Source organism: Hermetia illucens, chromosome 2 (assembly GCF_905115235.1).
Source record: "Hermetia illucens chromosome 2, iHerIll2.2.curated.20191125, whole genome shotgun sequence".
NCBI lineage: Eukaryota > Metazoa > Arthropoda > Insecta > Diptera > Stratiomyidae > Hermetia > Hermetia illucens.
The window spans coordinates 36,812,266-36,833,231 of NC_051850.1; the positions used below are offsets into that span (position 1 = coordinate 36,812,266).

Sequence of the window (20,966 nt, forward strand, 5' to 3'; positions counted from 1 at the left end):
AGAACGGCAACGCACTTTAGACGAGTGGCACCTCTCTTCGCAAAATGAAATTAGACACAGATGGACTGCGCGGCTCATCGGCAACTTAGGTGCATGAATGAATCGGAAGCATGGTGAGACTGACTATTTCCTCACCCAATTTTTAAGTAGGCATGGAGGTTTTTAGTCTTACTTGCCCAAGATTGGAAAGGCACCATCTCCAGATTGTGTGTTTTGCAATGGAGTTGTGGACGACGCCCATCACTCTTTCTTTCTTATAGATGGTGGGATGAGATTCGTGGGCAGCTCTATTTAAACAGAGGGGATCTCTCTCCAGACAACATTGGCGAAGAGATGCTGAGGAGTGTTGACAGGTGAAGTCATGTTGCCCATTACGTTCGGGCCCTTCTCGTTGCTAAGAAGATAGAACTCGACCGGTGGAGGAGCCGGATGGCAGGGGGTTCCTTAAACTGACAGTTCCCTTCCTCCTCTCCCCAGCCGTTGGTGAAAGGAATTCCCTGATTTGAAGGCCCCGCAAGACGAGAGGGTTCGGAGACTAGCCTGAAGTAATGTGACAAACGGGCCCAGGCTAATTCTCTGACGATAGGGAGGTATTTATTTGGTAGTCGGACGACGTACCGAACCGGGATACAACACTCTGTACGTAAATGCATTCACCTACCCTACCTTAAAAAGAATGACCGTAGTCGAGATGTTTGAGGGAATATACCATGGCCCATTGAAGGCCTTTTTGTTGTCCGGGCAAAGCAACATGAAGAAGGTCATTAGTACCGAGAAGAAGAGGAACGGTGATAAAATGCAACCCTGGTGGAGTCTGCTTCTGCCTCAAACTCCTCTGAGATCTTTCCCAACTTTCAGTATCGTATGTTGCTCTGCTAATTGCAATTAATGTCGCCGGAGAGCCTCTTGTGTGCAAAACATTCGAGATACGATCTACGTTCACACCGTCCGAAGCTTTCACAAAGCTGATATACAGTAGTTAGAGAGTGGAGATCTAAGGTCTATGCGCTGATCCAACATGATCAGAGGAGTATTAATATGGCAGATAGTGCTTGTTTTCCATGGATCAAGTTTTCCAGGTTTTCTTTGATGCGTTCCAAGATTATTTATTATTATAAATTAGAACACTTCCCTTGACATAATGATATAATAAACCATCAAAAGGCTAACGATCATCTGTAACCTGTATTATGACGCAGAATACGGCAACTAAATCGTTGTTATTTGCACAGTTTCTGCTTCCTTGACCAACATTTTGATGAAATTTATTTTGTCATGATAACGAAGTTCAGCTTCGCACACACCCACCACTAAAACATTTTCTTCATTACTTTTTGTCGTCAGGCCTTGCGATGTGATTTTAGTATGTGATCGATGATTCCATAAGGCAAACAGAACAATTTTTGAACAATGTGGACGCAATTCGGAAGCGAAAGCAAGTGACCATCAAGTGATCGACACCGATATCAGCACCTTTTCAGTTTCGCATAATCAGAAGACAACTCCCGAACCTACCGCTGATCGCGATCTGGTTTGATTGCTGATTAAATCCAACTAACTTTATTTAGGCTTCGTGCATTGACCTGGATAATGCCTTATTTTCCTCTATATCGAAGTCTCCGTTGATGAGTACTGCAACAATATTGAAATGTCCCTCCTTCTATATCGGAACATAGCGGTCATCATTTTGTCTGATACTGAGTAGCAAGCATTAATCCGACAACCGACTACCCTTACTTTCGGCAAATCAGGCTAGATTAATACAGTGCCTTTGGGCCTCTTTCAAAAAGTGTAGTCAGCAGAGAAGCAGAGTCCCTTTAGAGACCTTAAACTCAAAAATGGTCAGCAGTTACGCAGTCGTATACAAGACGAATTACATTGTGTACTACTTCGTATATATGTATCTTTAAAAATAAAGTTGTAACACCCCGTTTCTTGAAATCTGACATTAAAAACATTAAAAGCACACAATTTTGCGCCTCCCTGTAAGTAGTATACAATAAAGTTAACGTCAACCACACAACCGAAGAATGAGTCCCAGTTGAGAAAGAATGAGAAGTCCTGGCAAAAGGTGGATCACGTGGTGCAAGACCAATAACAATGGTGTGCAGGATATAAGATGCTCTAACTTAGGCTGAGATTTTCAGCAAGCATGTACCCTAATAATCGGATGGCATGAAATACAGCTGTCCTTTAGAAAACATACTTGAAAACTCACTTAACACTCCCACTAAACTGTTAAGCATGTTCGTCCCCTATTCCCTCCCAGAGCTATTAAAATTCTACGCGTCGTTTCGCAGCCAGACCATAAACTTTATTATTCTCATCTATTTAAAGTTTGCTAATATCATCAGGACTTATTACATCATCGGCCATCGATTTTAATTTCTTTCTCCTTTCTTCAAAACTCCATCGCCAAGCTTGAATTCAATTATTGGTCTCACTATGTAAGTGCCTTGTATTTTCCAAAGGAATAAAACTAGTCGATACATTAAATAAAACACACAAGTCCTTACAAAAACTTATTGACTGCGTCACAAAGTGCACCAATACAGGCATAGACAGCCAGCAGGCGGTGTGATGGCAACACCAGCAATACAGATCCTTACAGATCCTTATATACCAAACACCATCCGACAACACTTGCTTATAATGTAGATTTTATTAACGCCGTAATATGGGGACACCCGGTGTAGTGAATCCAAAGCTTTCCACCCTGTTACGCTTGGTCCTTATCACCCCGAACATTCTTCACTTCTCCAACTTCAACAGGAACTTTTTCGAAATTGACAGTTAAAGAGAAATTTTCGTCTCAGTTTTGGAGGCAACGCAAGCGCGCGAAACCCAACCCCAGGACAATACAAGCAAATCCAGCAAGTCTCCTTAAGAAAGTGTTGACACGCTCCCTTCGCCCAAAACATCATTATCCTGGTTGTGGTGTCGTGTGACAAAACCGATTTATGAAATTATGTTCGCAGGATAGCTTTTAGAATTTCCGCCGAACCTCCGGCCCCAATCATATCTACACCCATATCCAGGATATTGACGTGAAATCGTTGTCACCTGCGAATATTTTGATAAAGTCGATGACTTCATGTCCTTGTATGGGAGCGCGTCTAGGTGTTGGTGGTATGCTCGTGAGAGGTCGGCAAAATGTTTTTCAAATTCGACATTGAAAATTCAAAAAGTGTCCTCGGGAGTCTGGCCCAATATCACTCCAGAAAAAGTAAGACGTGTGGAAACTAAAACCATATGCTCCGCAAATTTTCCTCTGCAGTCCTTTCTCCGAGAAATTTATCGAGTCCTTTCGCAACAGGTTTTTTTTTGGCAGATGTCTAATAAAAATTATCCTCAAAAGGAGATTCATGTTTATGGTTTGCATTCATGCTCTGAACAACTAAGTTTAAATTTAGGAGGAGCACAAGTGGGGGGAAGGTTTTACCTCGCATGAAGATAGCATGGCAAGTTGAGTTTGCCGAAAGGTATTCGATGTTCGATAGGACCGATCTCATCCTTTTTGAAAATGTTAGTTTTCGGCACACGACTTTCAATTTCTAGGGTTGGAATTAATGGGAAAAATTTTGGGTAATTGGATTTATAAGGATTCAAGTGCGACCCCATTTCGGGGGCAAGCATTCAAAGTCGAAAACACCAAATTAATATTCAATAAATATTTATTATCTTCGATTTAACTGGGATAAGATATAATAGCGCTGGTTCCATATTTCTACATATTTAACAAAATATACAATTACATTAAAAGCTTCCTTAAACAAAACTAATTATTCGCACAAATCTTATCAATGCAATGATTTATCACTTGATTCCTATGACAACAACAATGGGAGGTATGTGAAGTCTCTGCTTCTGATTGCTTCGACCCCATGGTCATCACTGCAGGCTTGATATCTCCAATTTCATTTGGACTATCACGTCCGCCTTTCTTCTGTTTCACTCGGCGATTTTGGAACCAGATTTTAACTTGTTTCTCCGACAACTTCAAACGATTCGCAATCTCAATCCTGCGCAATCGGGACAGATACATATTCGAAGCAAACTCGCGCTCCAGTTCCAATAGTTGATTGCTGGTGAATGCGGTTCGAATCCTTTTGCTAGAATCGGAATAATCCTGAATAGAAGCGGCTGATTTCGCTGGTGATGCAGATGATTCGCGCATTCGTTTTGCTGCAGGAGGGGGGCTGGAGAGATCCTCGAAAGAGGTGTAGTCGGCGTTCGATGATGTTGGCGATGTGCAGTAATCCAAAAATGGGGTTGCGTACTCCGGTGATCGTTTAAGCTTTAGATGATTATAGGGGTCTAGACGATGCTGCTGCTGGTGTTGCTGCTGAATACCCAAGGAAAATAAATAACTCCCGACGTAGCAAGCAGGGTAGGGCAGCAATGTTGGCAGCGGATTCGGCCTGAATTTATCCAAGTTTTCATGTTTGCTCGGGGCATCACTGAGCAAGGAGTCCATTAAAAATGATCGCGACATTTTGATTCGATTTTTTGAAAATTGATGACACTGTTCCACCTACGATTTGAGTGCAACTGATGTCTACGGGGTGCACTCGTTCCTGTTATATATGCCACCGGGCCTTCCCCTCTACATTTAACTGTAACTAATTCGCAAAGATGGCATCAGCCAGCCAACAGCAATCTCAGAATATTTCATAACAATTGAATGCTTATCCCAAACCCTAATGAGGGATAATTGTAAATAAGTATTGAAACTCCGCCCCTCCATGCATCCTGACATTGCTACGAAATCACATGCACATTTCAGGAGGGTTCCTTTCAATGAAATCCATGCAATGTGAAAAGGGTCCTTTCCGACTCTGTAACATGAATCCGATTCCTCTCTCTCCCGAAAATGTGTTTATATTCTTACCTACCTGAGTTTGATAATTTTTCAAATTAGTTCCATTACCGTGACTGGTTGCCAGCGACCGTGACTGTTATTATCCTGGCAAGATCCCGGATTTTAGGAGGGAACGTGACACTGAAATATTCATTGGAGGAAGGCAGTGGCCGGTGGTGTAGTAGCTAATGTTATTGGGCTTGAATAGGTTTGTAAGTGGGAAAATGTTTGGTTGGTTTGAGGAAGGGACGTGTGCTGTGTCGCCGAGATGTCTAGCGAGGGTTTCGGAAATTGCATACATCTTTTCAGTTTCGTATCTTGATTGAGAAACAATAGTTTAATAGTCTAAAAGAAAGATTGTTATTTGATTAGATCAGCACTGATTTCAATATTAATCCTTTTTGATAGAAGAGGGGCGAATTCCATCAACCTAGCCTTAACCATATGATTTAAGCTTCTGAGATCATATGATGACACCAGAATATGTAAAATCATAAATGGGAACTTAACTTAGACCAAATAAAGAAAAAAAGCTTTTAAGGATACGCAAAACTTAATAAACGAATTTATTATTGTTGCTGTTCAAGCTTGTCTAAATTTGCATTGGCCTTTCGAGTTTTGCGCTGGAAACGGTGGGCATTGGAGAAAGTTCAGGAGAATAATAAAAAGGTGTGAAAAGATGGTAAAAACGAAATATTTTCTGACATATCCGTTAGACACAATTGTCAAACATTTCCAGAATGTAAAGACAAAATAACGTAATTAAGTCTGATTTCCGATGAAGCGATTTTCAGCTTCAGTTCTCCAAGAGCAATAGAAATAGAGCCGTTGACTCCAGCAATTATTTGGAACTTCAAAGCTTTAAGCGGGACGCAGAACGAAAGCATTTTATTCGTCAGGTAATAAGGACATAGAGTCTGAAAAAAATCTGCATCTGCGTGTCATCAATTTGTATGTACTAAGCAAAGAGAGAGGCAAAAATCAGTCGCAATTAGAATCGGTATATTATGGAGCTGTAAGAACTTTTAAACAAATGGAAACTTCCACCGTTCATGCCCGCCGTCCTTTCAGATCAAGTTTCCATTGGTACCTACGCTTGCCTATTTCTTTTATGGTTAGTCAAGATCTTCCTACTTCGTCCCCATATACGTCATTAACAAAATTCTGGTGTTTTATATATGATTAGCGCTACGAGAATGTGAAAATCCTTCTTCAGATCTCCAAATAAAATGAAAAGAAGCGATCAGACACGCAGGACAAAGCAATTCATTGATGGGGAGATTTCATTTGAAATCGTTTTCTGGTTTCAACTAACCTTAAGGCATAGTCTGTCACTGTCTTCGTATCTTATGACTCATTTCAAAAAAGATAAGTTTTCATTCATGTTGAGTTCTGTGGGGAGTTAAGAGAAAAAGAGGAAGGAAACGATCATCAGATCAAAGGAGATTTATCTACTCGAATTCATTGTAATTATATTGCAATAGGATATTTTCACTTCGAAACTAGCGTCAACAAAAAAGTGAGTCCAATCCTAAAGATCCACATGTTTTCAGAAATAAGAAATAAACGCCGCATACTAAAATAAACGCCCCGGTTGGGAGCTGCAAGTATGAAATCTCGACCCATACTTTTAAAAAAAGAACAAAAATTAATGACAAAATATAAATGACTGGAACTGCATTTCATTGGCACTTCAAATTATTGCCTCACCAGGAAAACCATCTTCAACGTTCCGCCCGCTATTATTGATATCAGAAAATGAGCCCTACGTATAAAAAAAATCGGTGGAACTCCGAAAAATGTCCAGTTTTCTGCTGGTTATTGACGAAAAAGCTATATATTATCCTGTTAAAAGTAGCTTCAAATTTTAAGACCGCTGGGAAACGCCTTAACACCAGGTGAGGATTTCTCTCCCTTTTTACAGGGGCGTAAAGATCCCTGCGGGCCAAAGATGGAGAAAGACAAGCCGAGAAACCGAATGCTAAGCTTCAGGTATGAACGGTTTTGTGTATTTCTTATATAAGCATATTTAAGTGGGCACTTGTCCCATTTTTACCTAGCTCGTAATGTTCATGCATTGCGTTTGTCAAACCATTCACATTAGCATGACATTGACATTCAGTCTTAGAATTCAAGACATATGCCCAAAATGACGATTCTGACCCATTATAACTCTGTTAGTAATAGTGCAATTTCCATCAAATTTGACAGTATTATGCTCTATAGTGTAGGCTATATTATTGACGATAATGATTCTAGGATAAAGCTAAGGGGAGTTGCCTGTCAATTTTCAGAAACTATACTTATAATAAATACAGTAATATGCTATTATTATCTTCATTTAAATAGGTATCGGTATGGAGAGTATTTTCAGGCCTAGATGCCATGCGCACGGACCAGCATATGTCTTTCCAAATATTTGGGTTGGGTAGTTTCTGAGAACGGCTCTTTGCAGTAACTGATCCTATTCCGACTCACGCACTCCTCCCCTTTGCATCCAATCCCAAAACTAAAATTAGCTTCTTGAAAACACTAATCGGGATCTTTAATTTGATACCCTACACAACTATACTCGGTGAAAAAAAATTTAACCCCCCTCCCCCTTAAATTCAACCGGTAACTATGTTACTCACTGCATACAGGGGATTCACAGATCCTCGTTTTTACCAAATTTCATGTCAATCGAGTAATCGCTTCTGAGGTATAAGGCAGACAGAGAGACGGACGGATAGATGGGGACACACTGTAGAGCGGGCAATTTATAATAGATTACCTCCGGTTGTTGGGAGCCAAGAATGCCTCTCAGATCGACAACATCGGTTCCGTAAAGCCACCTAAGGGTAGTAGCAGCAAATATTGCGTGGTATATAACGTGAAAATTGCCTTCAATTCGGAAAATTGGAATCTAATACGGAAATCCTTCGCGAAGATTGGCATTCCTGCCTATCTCACAGCTATCGTCGATAGTTTCTCAACTGAAAGAAGGAGCTGGTATGGCGCCGATGACGGACCCTAGTAGTACGCTGTCTCCACGGTTGTCCGTACTTGGCCCATTGCTGCCGAATATTATTACAACGATGTACTAAGCCAAGCAAGTGGGTTATGTTGTGCTTGTTGTCGCGAAGCATCTCGAAGATGCTGAGTTATACTCAGGCGAAGCAATCAGTGCTGTTAAGGATTGGCTAGAGATCTCTGATCTCACACTAGCGGGGAAAAAGACGGAAGTGGTCCTCACCACTAAGCGCCGCAAGAGAAATTACGTCTGTATTAGAATTGAGAATGATATCATCACTTCAAAGCCGCCCATCAATTACTTGGGAGTAATGATAGACAGGAAGCTCAGTTATAAGCAGCACGTGCAGTATGTGTGCGGCAAAACATTCACTGCAAGTATGGCCCTAGCAAGGATGATTCCAAAAAGTGTCAATTAACGCTAATAAATTGAGTGCAGTCTATAGAAAGATAACCCTAAGGATGTGCTCTGCTCTCAGGACTCTTTCAGATGACGATGCGTTCACCATATCGAGAATGATACCGATTGACATCTAGTAGTCACAAATTCTGAAGGTAGACTGTCACTCGTATTAGAATTCACTACTTGGAAAAAACGCGCCTGACACCAACAAATATACGATATATGTACCAATCAGTGAAAGTTACTCTATCTTCGACATTCATAGGCCCTGATCGACTAAGGATGAATATTATCAACTCCAAAATCCTTCATACTTGAACGCTTTTACAAAAGTACATTCAGTTTTCTTAAATTACATAACGGAAATTTCCATAAAAACATAGTTATGTACTATTATTAATCTAATTTGAGTAGATATCGATAGGCCGGATAGCCCCATATGCCCAGAACATCATTGACCCATACCAAAGAGGCTTCACTCCAGGCAAATCAGCAACAGATCAGATTTTCTCTCTGCAGCAAGTGATGGAAAAGCTGTTGGAATATGGACAACAGTTGCACCATCTGTTCATCGACTTTAAAGCCGCCTATGATAGCATAGCCAGGGTAAAACTGTACACGGCCATGAGAGAATTCGGTATCCCGACGAAATTAATAAGACTGACTAGGCTGAACCTGACCAATGTGCGAGGCCAGATAAAAGCAGCAGGATCACTTTCAAGACCATTCGACATCAACAATGGTCTACGACAAAGGGATGCGCTATCATGCGTCCTCTTTAACCTGGCCCTCGAGAAAGTGATCCGTGATGCTGAGGTAAATGCAAGAGGTACGATCCTCCTCAAGTCCACCCAACTACTGACCTATGCTGACGATATCGACATCATGGGAGGGACCACCCGAGATGTACAAACTGCCTTCATCCATATCGAGCAGGCGGCGCGAGATCTTGGGCTGCACATCAATGAAGGCAAGACAAAGTATATGGTGACAACGTCAGCACCGAAGACGAATCAACCAACAACATCAAACCGCACTGGCCAAACACAAACACGAAGAAGAATAAGGAAAGGAGAATACAACTGTGAGACCGTTGACAATTTCTCCTATTTAGGGTCGAAAATCACAACCGATAACAACTACGATGATGAAATCCACGCACGGTTGTTGTCAGCCAACAGAGCCTATTTAAGCTTACAAAGACTGTTCCGCTCGAAACGTCTCACCATAGGGTCAAGGCTCTTGCTCTTGCCAGTCCTCATGTATTCCTCGGAAACTTGGGTTCTTAACAAGAAAAATTGCGAACTCTTGGCCGCGTTCAAGAGAAGAATCCTCCGAAGAATTTTTGACCCCCTATATGAGGATGGACGTGTCCGCAGCCTACACAATGACGAAATCTATGAGCGATACCATGACCGTGCGGTTGTGGATAAAATCCGGCTCAATAGGTTACGGTGGGCGGGTCACTTAATCCGTATGGATGAAGATGATCCCACCCGGAAAGTCTATAAGGGCAATATCTATGGTAGAAAAAGAAGACGCGGCAGACCCTGCCTAAGATGGAGCGATGGCGTAGGTCAGGACGCCAGACAGCTTTTAGGGATATCGAATTGGTGGACCTCGGCGCAAAACCGGGATATCTGGAGTTCCTTATTAAGGCAGGCCTAGACCGGATACCGGTTGTTGCGCCGTTGATGATGATGATGATCGATATGGAGAGTAATTTGAGGCTTGGACACCGTTTAGAGACAGCCTCGTGATTTTTTTTTTTAGATTTTTCGGTTGAGTAGTTTCTAAGACTGGATCCATTAAAGAAACCATCATTTTCGACCACCCCCGCTCCCCCCCACGGTGCTAAAATGAACAAACTGATTAACACCTTCGGTGTTCTGCCCGTTGATGCAGATAAGACAGGTACGATAACCGGCCAGACTAAGAACCATTATCTATATCTTCAGTCCAATTATACTTGCCTCGCTTTCCAAATCCAGAGTTTTGCCAAGTTCCCTAATTGGGTGAAAAAGTAGAGCCAGCGACGTAGCCAGCATGGAGAATCATACCGATAACAAGAAGGAATAGTATCGGCTGCAGAATGTAACTTTGCTAGACTCCGTTTTGAACGTCGAATCCTCCTGCAAGTTTTTGTCGATAAAACACGTGACATCTTGCATTATCATGTGTCGCTCTCAACTATTAATTTATCTGCAATGCTCCTCCCGCGTAGAGCCCTCCAGATACATTCAATATTCACGAAATTGAAAGCTTTCTCGAAATCAATGGATCCGAATTGGAAACCTGCTCTCTATCGACTAAGCTTTCAAGAAGTGCGCTCCTCGATGATTTCAACTATTACCTTTGCGACGACAGGAAGCATACATATACCCCTCCACCATTTTTCGTCGTAGCTGAAATAAAAAATTCCGTGGGAAAGCTCTCAAGCCTAGCGGCCTTACCCCGCTTAAGTGTATTGATGGAAATTTACCAAATGTTATATGATCGAGAACCATGGTGAAATGTTCTCTATAGCTCTTCGGCTGCTGGTTCTCGTGGATGAGGAGATTACATTTAACGCCCCTCATAGGACCATCGAGAGACTTTGCTGATACGGTATACGAAACCGTAGTTATTTGCAGCTACTTCCTGACTAGCGAAATAGTAAATTCCCTTTTGCCACGGTGCACACTAGGCTTCACTGCCCGAGATTTTCCGCGATACTTGCGCTCAAGCGTCCGATCAACAAGATGATTTCTGTACCGTAAAACAATAGCCGGGTCCCGTAAACGAACAGCGTTTAGCTTCGGGGGTTAAAACTCCCCAGCCCTACGAGAAGATGCGAAGGTAAGCAAAGGCAGGCAACCATCAAGTGATGGTCTCGCTCGAAGCCAATGTCAGTGCCTCTTTTATTTCGTACATTCAGAAAAAAAATCTACTGCTGATAACAATATGGTTAGTCAAATTAAATATATGTTGCCGGCCATTTGATACCCAACCGGACTCTGTGCTGGAACCATCTGAAACCAATGACAAGATGATGGAAGTAGCAAACCTCTCCCCATTGTGGTTACGGTCTCGAAGATCATACTTCCCCATTACATGTTCGAGTGAGGTGTTATCAGAACCCACCTTGACATTCAGATCTTCCATTACGATGGCAATGTCCCCTTTAGGAAGTCTCTCCTGGAATATATTGAGTTCCTTATAGAAAGCCTGGTTTTCCTCCGTATTGAAAGTCTGGTGCGTAACATTGCGCCATTGAGATGTTCCTCATTCTGGACCGGAACATCGCAGTTGGGATTCTGTCTGATACCAGTTCCTAGGAAAGGGCAGGCCTAGCGGACGCAGCAAGCATTAATACTTTCAATGTGCCTGCCAGAATGCAACAGCATAGTGCCAAAAGAGGGAGATGAATGCTCGCCAAAATCTCACCATCTTAACTAGCTTAACACCAGAATGTTCAGCCCATATCGCATGCATTCTGGCTAGCCTCGATATCGTCGTCGAGTAACTTTCGCATATTCCAAAGTGTAATAATAAACTAAACTATTACCGAAACCAAAAGGTCGTGGTGGTGACCGTTTCCGAAAAATAATTAATTTCAAGATGTGCAGATTATTAAGCCACAAATTGCTATCACATTAAGTTACCTTTTGCGATAATAAGAGAATATTTTGGGGGAATTATTCTATAACCCCTAATTCACAGGGGAACCACTGTGTCAGCAGGACACAGGCTTTTCGCCATAATAGAAAATACTATTAGTCAGGACGGGGTTGGCGGTTATTCAGACTATAGTGACTCTTCCTTATTTTCAGCTGAAACGGGCTGCGGACTGTCTATGGCAGCATGAACCAGAGACTATCATAAATAGCACCCTTTCCTAGAATTTTTTAGTCCTTTCTAATCTTTAGGGTTTATATTGTATTCTATTCATCTCCTGCTTCGTAAATGTCACGGGATATGCAACGACATTTTTAAAGCTTGGAAAAGCGAACTTTTCCAGAATTTTTTAATAAAACTGAAAATTAATTATAATTTTTCATATTAATCTGAAACATATTCTAGTAATGTGGAACTGGCGAGTTTGGTGCCATGGACTGACACATTTTCCATTTATTGTCTGAAATCTGCATAGAATGGTTGCAACAAATATTTAACGAACTGTGAGCTATAAACGCTGCCAACCGATGCATTGAATTTCCAATAATCACTTCAAAAGTTCCAACAGTTAAATTTCAAACAATAATAAACTGTTTATTCGCCAATAAAATGATTATTGTTCTATTGTGAGTTCCTCCATTTAGAGAGGTTCAAATTTTCAAAGTATCTAAACAGGCTATCGACAAATGTTCACTTTCATAATTGACTCAAAAGGATCAAGCATGGAACGGGCGGCGAATGCACAAGTCTGTCATTTGTCATCATATTTCATAGCCGATGGAGTCCTTTTCCATTATTAGATCGCCTCACCCAACAATAACAACGCACGCTGGTGTATTTAGCGAGAGCACACGCTGACTGGTAGCACCACACACTAAAAACTTGCAGGACAAATGACAATGCACGACAAGAATAAAAAAATCCCGAAAAATAGAAAAAAGTCGTTCGAATTGCATCGAGAAAAGCTGATAAGAGGCAATCGTTGTCCGCATTATCCTCCGGCTAAAGGCTCTTATAGTGTACAGCATTATTCGAATTATCCTCGCTAAACAACGACTCAAAGCCAATCCATAAACTGTTTAAATGTCACCTCACGATATTGTCGCCTTGCAGCATTAGATGCATTCCGTGTACAGCCAGAATGCAATTCCAAGGAATCAAAAATCAGTTATCTCATTCTCTTGCAAACTCGAAGAATACAAGATCCTGGCACAATTCATGAATGAAACTCGGCGCGGCTCGATCTATTCAAAGGAAATTTTCTGCTTCTTTGATTTCGTCCTTCTTTCGTTTTCCCTCATTCACGAAGAGAATCATTTCTGTTCAAAATGAGCGAAAGGAAGAAAAGAATGAAGAATGCACAGCAAATCATTCAGGACGGATACAATGTTTGAATGAGTCCTGCAAAGTACTTACAAACAACATCTCGGCTATTTTCTGCAGTCGGCAAGGATAATGTGTATCAATGGAGGGATTTTAGTAATGCATTCATGAAACGGCCACAAAAACAAATTTTATGTCGGTGAAATATGTCTTGAAGGAATGATTGGGTTTTATTCTTGGCTTTTTTTCTCCTTGATAGTCCTTGTGTCGATATTGTACCTTGGATGAAGGAACCCCGAGTGTCTTGAATGAGTCCTTAAGGAGGTACCAATTTTCGGTTGTTTACCTTTTATTTGTTATTATTGCCGGACAAAGTAGCTCAGTGATGATCTTGAGGAGACCTTTTAGTGGACACTTAGTTGATTTGATCGGTATCATGAGGTGCAGAACAATGCCAGTGGTCATTAATCAATTTAGAGTTATCTCATGTTTTGTGGTTTTAAAGAAATAAAGGAGGACAGTTTATCTTGTAGAAAACTCTTTCTCAAATAGGGTTTTTGACCAGAAATATTAATTTAGGGGATATCAAAGTTATAAGGAAACCAGTGAACATATTTTAAATAGCAAGGAATCCTCTGATTTGCAAGCGGCTCATTGATCACTGGATATAGTTCACCGCATCTATATCTTTGCAGCGATTTAAGACAGATCCCCAACACTTTCAAGCTTCATCGTGCTATAAAGTTCAAAATTATTTATAAGCTGATCACGGCTGTCTGTCTATATTGGCTACCCTTTCAATAACCTTAGAATTGCAATTGGGGTAAAATACAGTTAGCATATGCATAAGATAAACGGGATCGTGGTACTAAGAGCTTGGGAGTGCATAGTTAGCTGCTTTATGAAACTTTGAAAGAAATGTCGGAAGGGAGACCACGCTGCGTCCTCATTAACACTATAATTCCAGGTTCGTTAATCTTAAAACTGACTGACTTACTGTTTTCTGATTAAAATTTTTTTCTGCACTCAACTATTGAAAACTGCGTTCAGTAGAAACTTCTAACGCTGGGACTCCAACTTCTACGGTTCGTAGAACGAACAATTTTTGGGATGCATCGGTACGCGGAAATTGGGCAATTCCGCCCTGTACGAATTGATGTCAATAGCGCGAAAAGCGTCGAGGTTTGCTCCCTTTTCACAATAGGAGAACTCGAAGAAGCTGTTCTCTCCATGAAAACCAAGAAGGCGCCAGGTCTTGGTATCTTGGTATCTCGCTGGAAGTTTACAAACTGGTGTTCCGCTAACGGCTAGACGCGCTGCTTGGAGCGTTCAACGCTTGCTTGAAGGAGGGCATTTTTCCTTGTTCCTAGAACAAGGGAAAAAGAGACCGGGAGCTCCCCTTTGCATATCGACCACTGTGTATGGTTAACACGGCCGAGAAAGTGCTCGAGAAGCTTATCAGAAATAAACTCGCTGAAGCGATCGGTGCTGCCGGAAACTTATCCTCAAGGCAGTTTGGGTTCAGAACGGTGAATGCTGTTATAGAGATCGTGGATACGGTTCGTCGAACCGAGGCACACAGCCGCCGATCTCGACGGACATCGTAACGCTTGATGTCAGAAATGCCTTCAATTCCGCAAGATGGACATCTGTACTCATTCCATGTGCCAAGCTATCCCTTGCGGATATTGAGGGATTATCCGAAAGACCGCTCCCTGCTCTATGAGGTGCTATCAGGCCAGAGGAGGATTGAAATAACGGAACGGAAATAGCACGGAGATCCATCCTCGGGCCGGTTCTCTGGAACACTTCCTACGATAGTCTGCTGAGACTCGATATGCCAGAAGATTTGCGTCTGGTCGGTTATGTAGACAAAATTGCGGCCCTTGCGGCCGGAGGGACTGTTGAACAGGCGCAAAGCAGACTTGGTGTATTGATGCGATGGGTAAGCGGATAGATAACTGCTCATGATTTCAGCCTTGCGCTTGAAAAAAACTGACGTATTCATCTGGGCCAAAAAGAGAATCCCGATCCTGCGTCCCATATTGATCGGTGAGTTGGTTGGTGTAAAGCTCGACTCAAATACGAACTCCTTCGAGCAAATCGAAGCACCAACGGACAGGGCTGCATATCTACTAGGAGAGGTCTCCTGACTGGAGCAGCACAGTCGGTTCTGCTGTATGGCATGGAGATGTGGGCTGATGCCCTAACAAGGAAATACATCGTAAAGGCTTTGCTCAAGTGCAGAAGCGGGAAGCTTTGCGAGTGGCGTCTGCTTAACGTACTGCCTCAGAACCGGCTTTAGATCGACAATTTACACCCATGGCTGAAGCGTGCGTTCGCTTGGTGAGATTGATTATGTCCTATGCAACGACGCTGAACACACCTTCTTCTCTTGCGAAAATTGAGACGGCTTTCCTCAGCAGCTTTATAGGGGACGTAGGGGAACTCTCTCCAGATAACACTATCAGAAAGAGTGCTGGCAGCTGAAATCATGTTGCGAATTATGTTCCGGCTGTTCTTATCGCGAAGAAGATTGAACTCGACCGGCGGAGGGACCGGATGGCAAAGGGTTCCCTGAACTAACAACTCCCTTCGTCCCCTCCCCTCCTGTTGTTGAAACGGATTCCTTGACTTGAAGGCTCCCAAAACCGAGAGAACGGCAGGGTTACTCCGAAGTAATGTGTCAAACGATTCCAAGCTAATTCTCCGATGATATGTGCGTAAACGCGTTCACCTACTTTAAAAAAAGCCGACTTTGTACTGCAATCGATAGGATGAGCCACACGATGCCTCTTTCAAAGTATAATAACTTTACTTTCTCAGTTCACTTTCTTCCAGACTACTTAACTGGTTTTTCCGAAACAGGACAGGGAGCAACCGCACCAGGCGTGGAAAGTTTATCAACATCCTGCCGAGACAAAGAGAGAAATCTGATTTCCGACAGAATGGGCATATTGGAGCGATGGGTTGAGTACTTTGATGAACTACTGAACACCCAGAACATCGGCGAGTTGGAGGTCCCGCCAACTGAAGATAACGGACAAATACTGCCACCACCAAGTATGGAAGAAACAGTCCGTACAATTCATCAGCTTAAAAATCATAAGTCTCCAGGAGCCTATGCTCTGGACCTCTGGAATTACAGCTGAATTGGTGAAATATGGAGGCGACCAATTACACCAAGTGGTTCATCAACTTGTGCTCAAGGTATGAGACAGCCGGCAACGAGGCATTATACACAGTGCTGCAATTATAGAGGTATCACGTTGCTGAGTACCATCTATAACATATTCTCCGCTATCTTGCCAGGCCGGATAGCCCCATACGCTCCAACATCATTGACCCATGCTGACGATATCGACATTATGGGAAGAAAATGTCTCTAATCTAGGGTCGAAAATCACAACCGATAACAGCTACGAGGATGAAATCCACGCACGGTTGTTGGTAGCTAACAGAGCCTATTTTAGCTTACAAACCTGTTTCGCTCGAAATGTCTCACCATAAGGTCAAAGCTCTTATTGTGCAAGACAATGATCTTACCGGCCCTCATGTATTTTTCGGAGACTTGGGTTTTTAGCAAGAAAAATTACGAACTGTTCGCTGCGTTCGAGAGAAGAATCCTCCGAAGAATTTTTGGCCTCCTACATGAGGATGGACGATTCCGTAGCGTACATAACGACGAAATATATGAGCGATACCACGACCGTCTGGTTGTGGATAAAATCCGGCTCAAAAGGTTGCTGTGGGCCAGTCGCTTAATCCGTATGGATGAGGATGATCCAGCTCGGAAAGTCTATAAGGACAATATCCATGGTAGAAAAGGGGGGCAGACCCCGTCCGAGATGGAGCGATGGCGTAGGTCAGGACGCCTAACAGCTTTTTAGGATATCGAATTTTTGGTCCTCGGCGCAAAACCGGGGTGTCTGGAGTTCCTTATTAAAGCAGGTCTAGATACCTGTTGTTACGCCGCTGATGCTGATGATCGTTTTCGCTTCATTAGCGTGTTTTCGAGCGCACCGATACCAATCGATTGGTTCGCCATATCTGGCTTTAATCTTAAGTATGCCAATTTTCAGGGTTTTCATCAATTTCTCGAGTTTTGACGAAGACTCTCAGAGTATGGCTCATATTCTTCTCTTAGTTTTGGTGTTGTTGACGATGGATGTCGCAGCTGCACTTGTTGCACTGAGAACAATCTGTGGGTCATCTCATGAAAGAGTGCCACTTTTGTGGGGCAGAGGTGATTTGAACTTTCCGAAATTGTTCTTTGTGTGTGGGTAGGTTTCCTTCAATGTCAAAGAAATTCCATCATCCTCCCAATCATTTTTAAATACAAAAACTAGAACTGTTCATTGTCTTTTATTTCCATTCTCCAAGTTGCCTTTATTTCAGGTTTTAGAAAGTAGGCTTTTGGACTGAAGATCATTCTCGTTCCAGATCATAAATAGTTCATTCAAGAAGGGTGACCGGCGGTTCTCGACTGCGACACCTCTGGTTTCCGGGTGCCTCGAAACAAGGCTTCCACGTCGAATGATACTATTTGTTCGCCCGGTGACTTAAACTCCATTCTTTAGTTGCATGATGAGATCCCCTCTATTCCTAACGGATCTTTTAGAGTCTAGTCCACCTAGTTCGTTAAAACTATCCGGCAGAAATTTGGCGGTATTTTGCATGGATGAGTTTATAGCTCTTATAATTTTCCGGAATTCATGGTCGGCGTTTTGAATCTTAGATCGATCTGTTATTCTTGGCAGTACAGGGTTCGTCATTTATAGTTCGGATTCTCGATGATGAAATGACGTTCCCTCGACATTTTTTTAAGTATAGCGGCAAAGGCATTTGGTGCCAGAAGTAACTTAGGATGACGCTGTCATGACATGATGAAAAGGTCGAAGTCCTTGAGAAAACGAAGCTAGTACCGACGCCAGGAGATAGCACTAAGAATCTTTATTTCATATCTGAAATCTCAGTATTTGTGGTATTAATGCATTTTATAACATTTTGACACAAAGTGGAAACGGTAGAGGAGCTATGTTTTCGGCAGAGTAAAAAGAGCCATTTGGCTGGAAGGAGTACAACTTCTTCATTAAAAGGTGTTTAAAGACGCTATAAGCGTTTTCATTCTGTCACCGAGGTTAATAAAAATAAAGTCATAAAGGTTATCACGAGACTCACCTCCTCTCCCTAACACCATAGTTCATTTCAATTTAAAATTTCATAGAGTGTGATAACTTCGGCTGCAATTCCGATACGCTAGACTATATTCCGAACAAAAGCAAAGCATGGGAAAGGGATGAAAATATGAATAAATGTTTAATTTAATTGAATTTAATTTATATATATGAAAATGTAATCAGAAACGCGGAAAATAATATTAATAAGAAGGAATATTCATACCCACTGCTGGTTAATCCATGCAACGAATGCATTATTTCTACAGATTTTCGTGAATTTTTTGAGTCCACTCTATCTATATTATAATTATATCTGTATAAAACCAACAATTTCGAGGAAAAAATTCACTAGTGAAATCGGGAAAATCCGCTGATAATCCGAAAATTGTCCCCTTGATACTATTCCCAATCCCATAATTATAGGTTCTTACTCATAATTTGGCGAACACGATCTTTTCCGCTGTTATTAATGTTGGTGTAAGGATAATCGATGTACACAATGTCGTGATAATAAATAATCCTGAAAATTATAGGTATCATTCTGCAAAAGGTGTTTCGTGCTGTGTTTACTGATCAGTTATTAATTTGATCCGCCACTGCAATATTTTGATTCTGGGTCATTTCTATGGAAAAAAAGTATTTAACTTTTAAATATGAAGTTCCACATCATCATTAAATGTGACCATCAATAAGAGTACAATTTACAGTTCATTAAATCCACACCATTTTATTATCAGCATAAATTGCAAACCCTTCTATTTGAAATTTAAAACCAGTCCTTGCACCCCTCTGAAATCCGGTTCCAGACCCATTTCCCTGCAAGCCTCATTGTAATCCCCGCGGATTCAGTTAATAAAATATTCATTGCCATCACTTTCAGATGATCAAATGAAGGAAGCAGTACATGCACAGTGTCCTTATTTCCCCCGGTGTTGTTTCGAAGGTAATTACCAAGCAGTTCTTCGAGATTTTGCACATGTAAATACATATGCATGTCCTGTTATCTACTTATTATGTCGACGTACGAACTTATATTCTGGAATAATATCATGTACTCGTACGGGGGTAATTTACCCTCTCGAGTTCACTATTCACTCGATCATCTTCTCTTTATCATTTCAAGCTGAAATTGCTACTGTGGCCATTGTAAATTATTACCGAAGGGATGATATCAAAGCCGAGGGGAGTCACCATAGCAATATGGTAGCAGTCAAGAGACCGGTGTGTCTCCTTTTCTCGCTTTGATGGCACATGCAACTAAATCATTAGCCGCATTGTACCTTACACATACATGCATATGGAAAAGGAATCAGGATTCCTTTTCTTTAGTCGACCGCATCCCAAATGTACATAATGTCCTTACTTGGAAATTTGGCTGGAATTTGTAATGGCGCGAGCGAATGTTTGCATCTGATCCTGGTGCTTAACCATGCGCGTATTACAAAATTTGAATTAGATGTATCCATGGACCACGACAAAAGGGGTTGTTTCTTTGTTGTTTACATTTTCCGTTTGCTTGGAGGTTAATTAGATCTGACAGGGCGGGTTCTTCAATCAGGCTTCAGATTTTTGAATCTTTTGTTAGTGAAAAGGATTTCAATGTTAATAATTTGTATTTGAATCACTTGAATTGCGGTAACTATTGTATCTAATTGATGTTTACAGATGGCAAGCAAATTGTGAGGCTCTTGTTATTGTACATATCTAAGATGTTATTATATGTTTTAAAATTAAATAAAAAGATGTTTAACTGTAAGTATGGTTATTATTTCTAGTATTCGCCATTCGAATTTGAAAGAGCGTTGTAGGCTCGGTTCAACCTCATTATCAGTATTGTCTGCGAAAGTGACGTTACATTACATTATAAATAACAGATGATCGAAGCTTTTGAACAAATTTTAGAATAATATTTTTTGTTGAGGATGCTGGGAGCCTTAAGTCGGCATCCATTTAGTGACGGACCGAACCACTTGGGAAGCAACTTACTTCCTTTTTTTGTAGTTCCCGAACTCCTCTTTTTTTGAGCTAAACCCAAGTTTACAAAAAAAGCCAAAAAATTGACTGACGTTTTCGTCCAAGACAGAGGTAACTCATCAGACCTGCCTCACCTCTGCCCTGGGAGCAGCGTGACCGAAAGTAAACTTGAGTTTAACTAAAAAAAGAGGAGTTCGGGAACTACAAAAAAGGAATTAAGTTGCTTCCCAAGTGGTTCGGTCCGCCACGAAGTGGGTGCGGATTTAGGACTCCCAGCAGCCTCAACAAAAAATATTATTTATTTACATCGGCCTGGTTTAGGTCTAGACTGGTAACGGATTTCACTTAAATATAATTCGTACCTATTACGTGTTTGCGATTACGGGGCATTTTCCATCTATCGTTACTTTAGGTCACGCTGCTCCCAGGGCAGAGGTGAGGCAGCGTCTGATGAGTTGCCTCTGCCTTCGCGAAACCGCCAGTCAAATTTTAGAACTCTACAAGGTGTAGTTCTGTAGCTATTTGGGGTGAGGGATGACTTTCTTAACATCTTGAT

At 41.6% G+C, this 20,966-nt stretch overlaps 2 protein-coding genes across 2 annotated transcripts in view; both read right to left on the reverse strand.

Annotated features, from left to right (window-relative positions):
• The window catches only part of LOC119647651 (synaptotagmin-1), a 325,595-nt gene that overhangs the window by 136,610 nt on the left and 168,019 nt on the right, over positions 1–20,966 (reverse strand). The window lies entirely within an intron of this gene.
• On the reverse strand, positions 3,688–4,495 carry LOC119647653 (homeobox protein Hox-C5a). Its single transcript, XM_038048722.1, has one exon. It carries the CDS (start codon positions 4,493–4,495, stop codon positions 3,779–3,781), a length of 717 nt encoding a protein of 238 aa, XP_037904650.1. The 3' UTR covers positions 3,688–3,778.

Coding starts and splice junctions, on each gene's coding strand:
- LOC119647653 (XM_038048722.1), bottom strand. CDS start 4,495: ATGTCGCGATCATTTTTAATGGACTCCTTGCTCAGTGATGCCCCGAGC.